Source organism: Sinocyclocheilus rhinocerous, unplaced genomic scaffold (genome assembly GCF_001515625.1).
Source record: "Sinocyclocheilus rhinocerous isolate Xijiao unplaced genomic scaffold, SAMN03320098_v1.1 scaffold115, whole genome shotgun sequence".
Classification (NCBI taxonomy): Eukaryota; Metazoa; Chordata; class Actinopteri; order Cypriniformes; family Cyprinidae; genus Sinocyclocheilus; species Sinocyclocheilus rhinocerous.
The window spans coordinates 2,990,293-2,997,967 of NW_015650001.1; the positions used below are offsets into that span (position 1 = coordinate 2,990,293).

A 7,675-nucleotide genomic window follows, 5' to 3' on the forward strand; every position below is an offset into this window, starting at 1 on the left:
TCTCTATGCTGGAGCTGTGAAAAATTTGCAAGATGTGCCAGTGTTAAAAGCACTATTTCAAAGAGTGGGAGTCTCAAAGCCCGGCTTTATTTCGGCGAGGCTGCTGATGAATGTGGAGAGCTCGAAGTTGCCTATGGCAGGCCGGGAGATTAACGAGACAAAATTTTTGTGTCTCGGAACAGGAAAATGAGATTTATGATGTGGCGCCGCAGGGCTGAGAGCAGCTCCATCACCAGATTTACGATAAACTTTAACAAGGAGGAAACAGCCCCTCCTGTGGTGAGCATGCTTTATTGATACACCTGCTGAAAAGACCCCCTTTATTGATATACCTCAGCCTATGCCAGACCCGCCAGTCCGCATGGCTGCGGTAACTGATTGCCCACACTGAGCTGAGATCAGCCCACGAGTTTAAGCTCTTTCGTATACGCTTGGTCACGCCGAGGTGGAGAGCTGACAGCGCTCTGATGAGTGGGCCTGTGTCACCACGTCGGACAAGCAGTAGATTGTGAGAGACTGCAAATGCATGAAATCAATATTTAGTTCTCATGTGAGGATGCATTCGGATCCGGGGCAGGAGACCGGTCATGCGAGATGAAATATTGGAGATGAACGTCTTGAATAGTTAATGAGAGCCCATGCAAATTCCCAAACCTCTGTGAGAGGGAGATTAACATTTCTCATCTTTCCTAACCACCATTTCACACCTTCCTTCTTCCGTTTACCTCAGGAGTTAAAGGACAAGGTTACTCAGCTGCTTCCCCTGCTGCCAGTGCTGGAACAGTACAAGGCAGATGCAAGAATGATCCTTCGCCTGAGGGAGGAGGTGAGGAATCTGTCTCTGGTACTAATGGCAATTCAAGAGGAGATGGGAGCCTATGACTACGAGGAGCTCAGGCAGCGAGTGCTACTGCTGGAGACTCGCCTGCACTCCTGCATGCAGAAACTCGGTAAGACATCTAGCAGCAGTGGGTTTAAGTTGATTTTAATAATCAAGAAAAGGCAGCAACCAATCTATTGACCGTGGACACACAGTATGTGACCTATTACAGCAAGAAAATAGAAATAATTTTTACTTGTTGGATTCTCAGTGCAGGACTCGTTTTACATGATTATTTGTGAAGTTATTTTAGAGCAGCTGCAATAATTTACTTTGGAAATACTTTGGTAATTTAAATGGAAAAGAAAAAGTAAAGTAGACATGTCTGATGGTCGGGAGACCACATTAGATCCAATTAAGTAAAAATGTGCTTGCTGTCCAATTAGATAAGCAATTTAATGTTAGAACGTTAAAAACAGCCAGCTAGCAGGCCTCAAACTGAAACGCCCAAAGTATATTTGGCTGAAAGATTAATTGGCTTTCAGATACATGATGAGACAAGCTCATGTTCTATTTAGGGTGAAACTGATGACTTCACAAGAAACTCCAAAATGATGATATAACGGATATTCGTTCTGCTCCATAAATGTCACTTTTGGCAGTTTAATGCTGACTGGTTCACTGGAGTTCCGCTGAAGCCGTCGTTCATAGTGCCCCCTGTGTTTTATCACCAGGTTGTGGGAAGCTAACTGGCGTCAGTAACCCCATCACCGTCCGCGCTTCAGGGTCAAGGTTCGGCTCCTGGATGACTGACACAATGATCCCCAGCTCCGATAATAGGGTAAGAATGACCGTGCTGCAACACTCTATCACTCTATCACTGCCACTGCTATGATGAGCCGCCTCTCCCCGGACACGGACACACACACACATTGTGACTGAGTCAGTGTTTTGGTACAGTGTAGCTGCTCCTCAGCGGTAAGAGCTGAGTCACTGATGGATGGTTCTTCCACCATTTTTCTCCCTCCCACCCTCTTTTTCCTTCTCTATCATGCTCATACTCTCTCTCCCACACTTCATTCTTCTCTCAATCCTTACGTCTCCTGTCAAAGCCACAGTCCTCATATTAATTACTCCATCAGGGGGTTGGGTATTATCAACTTGTTTAGGCAAATGTTTCACCAATCAATGCCAGGTATTACTAGCAGCCAGAGCCATCGTCAGGGGGAGACACATGGGAATGCATCCTGGGCCCAGTGATGAAAGGCAGTGTTACCCAATCCTGTTCCTTAAGGCACACCAAAACTACACATTTTCAAACTTATCCTAATCAAGCACACCTGATTCAACTGATCGACTCATTAGAAGAGGCTCCAAGTCCAGAAATGGATGTGTCAGATTAGGGTTGGGTGACCGGTAGACAATTAACCGGTAGAAATTTGTTAACAGGTAGAGATTTTGGACTATGGTCTCTATCGCGGTTGCTCACATGATGTTGCTGTGCTGTGTGGTCATGAAAACTTATTAAGCTATATGTGAACACTGTTTCTGAGCACTGTCAAAGAGGCGCACGCACGTGAAGAGTGTGTTCATAGAGCGCGGGAGAATTGAACTGAGTTATTTTGCCACTTTATAGGCCTTGAACTGTTAAATACACACTTTGAAGTGTCAAAATGCCTGTCTTTGCAAGTATCCTCATAAGCACAGTAGGTCTCAAGGGAAAGCAAACAGCTGAGAAAAAAAACACATGTGTAACAGTATTTTGGATCCGGGTAGCTCTTAAAGTGACAGCAGTCTAATATTCTTGCTGTCTGTCATTCATGTTAATAAAACAACAAATGAGAGAATATCTCTCACTGCTCTTGACTAAATCACTTTTGTAACTATATTGTGATATATATTGTTACTGTGAAATAAAATTACTCATATCATGATATAAGCAATAATGAGATATCCGAAATGTGTCCTGTCAGTGTGCCTCCAGGAATAGGGTTGGAAAACACTTTATGTTGTAATCTACTCATTGGGTCCATTTGTGAGAGGGCCTACCGAATATTTTCCATGGGCTACATTAGTTTTAGCAACAGCCCTGTCAATCTCAGTGGAGAACAGGGTTGAAGAATTGAATAAATTGGCTCTTTTTAAATTAATGATTGTGAAGCTGAAAAGGAACTGGAATGGCAGGTAGAGGAATTTAATTCAAAGACATTCAACACAGGTAATCTATCTACTGTTCCCTCTGTCCAGTCTTAAAATTTCCACTATAAAAGGACTGACATGGAAAGGACAACAAGCAGTGATCATCAATTATTCTGTTTAAAGGGGCAAGTCGAAAGCTCATCTTAAATTATACAGTCCTTTATCTTTGGCTTTAATGATCACATCACTCGCCAATATCAATCACCGATAAATCACCTCAATCAAGATAATGGTCATATCAATCCGGCAGGCATCTGAGCATTCACTGTCCCTAGATTTACAATGTCACACACACAGCATTGCAGGTTAATGTAATAAAGATCCGGACTCCAGCATCCAAAGCACAACATATGCCATTCTTCTCAGAAGGGAACACAGAGGCGGAGATGGGCAGGCCGCAGTGTGACCACAGCTCCACTCGCCGATCTACAGGGACTCGTTTAGCCCACAGAGGAAATGCTATACTTAATATTCCAATTATCCTGCCTGTCCATAAGTCACCTGCTCTCCTCCTCTCCAGTCACCACGCAGCCCCACAGTAGCCTAAAAATAAAAATGCACCGCATCTCTCTGTGGAATGAGAAATGTGGGAAGAGGCAGGGAGGGAGACTGCAGGAGGGAGGGAGGGAGGAAGGAGGAGAGGAGGCAAAAGAAGGCAAAAGCAGGGGAGCGTTAAATCCTCAGAGGGCCTTCATTATGCAGGAGAAAGAACATAATAACCATCCTAAATAAGCTGACTGTCTGAAGTTTTATTACGATGTGTTAATAAAGAGTGCACAGCGCATGGCTTGGTAAAGATGGGGGCACAGCATGGCTGTTGTGTGCCTGATAGATACTATAGCCTCATAAAGTGACGGCGAGTACGGAGAAGAGAAGCAGAGAGAGATGGAGAACTGCTAACAGGATTGATTTCCTGTGAATGTGGAGTGGAAAAGGGCAGGGAACAACTGCTGCAGCCGAGTGCAAAGCACATACAGCATCTCCACTCCCACACAAGGAACAGATCAATAGATTTGACAACACATACACACCTAGACTGTGCACAGTGAGAGTCACAGCTGGTTACACAGGAAGAAAGGCTCTGCTGTCACTCTCTCAAAAGTAAGTCAGGAGATGGCGTCTCTTTTGATGTACTGTACTTTCATCCAGGTATATGCTCTTTCTACTCTATTCTTGGCACAGAAATCTCAGCTTTCATTTCTAACCTGATTCCTCATTCTACTTACAAAGGGGTCAAAAAGTCCACTAGTGAAAATGCTTCTATTTTGCATTCTTGTCCAATAATTATTTTTTTTTTTTTGTAATTCAGATGTCTTAATATCCTGTATGTGCCCATTTAGCTTAAATGTCACCAGCACTCAAGCTGCATGAATGACAAGTTTATGTAAAACTCGATGATCCTCCAGCATGATTTGAAAATAATCAAAAAAAACATCTTTAATGGAAATGGAAACATGAGTGATGAGTGTTTTTGTACAAAGGAGTCATGAAACATTGATTAGTGACTAAGAATTTTTTTTCACATTTGGCTAGACACTTTCATCCAAATTCAGAGTTTGTGTAAACATTTGCTCATTTTTATTTATCTTTTATTTCTATTATATTTTCTATTTAGTTAACATGATTTTTTTTATTAGATTTATTTTAACTCGTTTTATTTTTAGTTTTCAGAGATTACTAATTTCTGTTTTTCATTTTAGCTTCAGTATTTTAGGGCTGCCAAAGTTAAGCAGTATAATTTAAAAAAAAATGTATTGCATTTCTCAAATTAGGTTAGTTAGTTAGTTAGTTAGTTAGTTATTAGTTAGTTTCAGTTAATTAATTTAAGTTTCTCTGAGTCTAGTTTTTATTTTTATTCTGTTAACAAAAATGTCTTATATTTTAATGATAATAACACTGCATATAATAATACTGTGGTATATACATATTAGGGATGTGCATCTCCGTAGCTGAGGCCGATGCGATACACGATCTCGATTAGGGCTGAACGATTAATTGCGATTATTTGCGATAATATCGCAATATGAATAAACGCGATTTTTCAACCGCAGAGGCTGCGATTACACTTGGTCACATGACACGCGAGAGTAAAGAGGTGTGTTGTGTTGGACTTGAAGATCGATCGGTTTATGACATCAAAGTACGGCGAGAGAAAGCATAAGGAAACGTCCGCTCTCTTATAGCTCTTGCAATATATGTTTGAAAGTGTATATAATGAACGTACTTCAAAACAGCACATTGGAATTACTCAAGCAGTACAGTGTTATGGTGCATTTCATTACTGAAGACTTCGACCTTAAAATAATATATATAATAAGGTAATATATATATTCTTATTTATTTAAAGTCTGTCTACTCTAAAGTTAACGGACAGTGTTTAAAAAGTGCAGTCCACATGTTTACATATGTTTATTACACATTGACTTTGAATTACCTAAAGTAGTGTGGTAAAGCAACAGATTGTTTTTATATTTCTGCAATCTACTTTATTTTGTGTGACTTTTTACTGACTTTCATTTTAATGTTTACAACAGTTAAATAAAAATGTCATACATATCAATTCATGCATCACCTAATTTCATCGTAACATATAGGCCTGGCCTACAGAAAATAACATTTATGTTTAATCTATCTAATATTGTGTTGGTCATACTATACAATGATGTATAGCTTGTCTTTGTTGAATAATACAGAACATAAAGAGCTTTAAAAAATAATTGCTTATTAAATCGCAATCGCAATATTGGTAAAAAAAAAAAAATAGCAATTAGATTATTTTCCAAAATCGTTCAGCCCTAATCTTGATACATAGCCAACGATACGATACATTAAAGATAAATATGAAGCAGTTTCCAATGCGATACGTTTCACCCTTATTACGATACAGTGCAATCCGATGTTAATTCAATTCAACACAATGTGATTCAATGCAACACGATGCAATGGAAAAAATAATGAGGCACACCTCCATAGTGCTGTAATATGTCATATTCGTGTAGCAGCAGTGGTGATGAGAGAATGTGCTTGAGAAACAGTTTAGAGAGGAGAAATGTATCTACATATAAAATATTGGTCACAAATTATTGGTCACTTTCTAAATAATAAAAGTTAGAAATGATGCATCACGATACAAATGCCAACTTATATCTAAAGCACACTTTTTAAAATTGATGCATTGCATCGTTACATTTTAGGCCAACGCACCGATGTGAATCTGTGAATTTTACCATCCTTAATGTTTGTTTTTTTCTTTGTTTGTATCATGCATTTTACATTTGAATATCTTATTCTGTCTCAGGTGTGGTCAATGGACGGTTACTTTAAGGGACGTCGTGTGCTGGAGTACCGCACAATGAACGACTTCATGAAAGGCCAGAACTTTGTGCAGCATCTCCTGCCCCACCCTTGGGCTGGTACGGGTCATGTGGTGTACAACGGCTCCCTCTACTACAACAAATACCAGAGTAACATAATCATCAAGTACCACTTCCGATCCCGAAGCATCCTGGTGCAGCGCAGCCTTAGCGGTGCAGGCTACAACAACACCTTTCCCTACTCCTGGGGTGGATCATCTGACATCGACCTCATGGCTGACGAGAATGGGCTATGGGCTGTCTACACCACTATTCCCAATGCTGGAAACATCGTCATTAGCCGTCTGGAGCCACAAAGCCTGGAAGTGCTTCAAACGTGGGACACAGGCTTCCCTAAACGGAGCGCCGGCGAATCGTTCATGATCTGCGGCACGCTCTACGTCACCAACTCCCACCTGGCCGGTGCTAAGATCTACTTCGCATATTACACCAACACCTCAACCTATGAGTACACAGACATCCCCTTCCATAACCAATACTCCCACATTTCCATGATGGACTACAACCCCCGAGAAAGAGTGCTCTACACTTGGAACAACGGACATCAAGTCCTCTACAACGTCACATTGTTCCAGGTCATCAAAACAGCTGAGGACTAGGTCATGCAGACCTTACAAACACATTGCTTATACACAGATGTACACACACTGATATGCCCACACACATATACACACACATTTATGTGGAGGAGGACATGACTAAAGCTTAGACTTTTTTACTGCATTCCAAACTTCATAGAGTGCTATTATTCATCTAATGTTCTGAGGAGAGCAAGATTGGTACTGGTACATAAACTGAGCCTTTATTTTCTTTCCTGTGATGATTCAGCATGAGTACTTTCTTTTTATTTGTGGAAAAAGAATAAATAAACATCAAACTTTACCATTTTCAAGTTTCACCTTTTTATTTCCCCCCTCCAATGCCGATGGTTAATAATGGCCGCATTCTGTAGTGAAAAGTTTGAGTGAATGCTTGTTCGCTGAGTATTCTTTCACAAAGCCTTTTTCAAAGCTCCAGCTTTAATATAACTAGAGACGTGCCGCAGCAGGATGAGCCAAGCTTCTCTTGACTGCCTCAGGAAGTGAATCCAGCTCCTGTTTGGTGTCAGCCATCCTGAGGAGAGACGTCAGTCAGGCGGAGCTTCGTGACATGAAGGGCTGAAAGGTGAGGTGGCGGAGGAGAAGAAATGAGAGACAGCGGAAGAATGAGGGAAAAAAAGCAAAGCATTCAGTCGGACAGATGAGGCCCCGGGCTACAGTGATGCCTGCTGCTGCTGTTGTTG

At 41.1% G+C, this 7,675-nt stretch overlaps 1 protein-coding gene across 3 annotated transcripts in view; it reads left to right on the plus strand.

Annotated features, from left to right (window-relative positions):
- olfm2a (olfactomedin 2a) overlaps positions 1–7,296 on the plus strand; it is a 72,817-nt gene extending 65,521 nt beyond the window's left edge. Inside the window, exons 4-6 of one of the 3 annotated variants that reach the window (XM_016516233.1) lie at positions 731–950; positions 1,555–1,661; positions 6,318–7,295. In XM_016516233.1, the coding sequence (XP_016371719.1) occupies positions 731–950; positions 1,555–1,661; positions 6,318–6,992 (1,002 nt within the window). In that variant the 3' untranslated portion in view covers positions 6,993–7,295. Of the gene's footprint in view, positions 1–730; positions 951–1,554; positions 1,662–6,317 lie in introns of all 3 variants that reach the window. The other 2 variants (XM_016516234.1, XM_016516232.1) reach the window with 2 other exon arrangements.
- Positions 7,297–7,675: the final 379 nt, after the last annotated feature.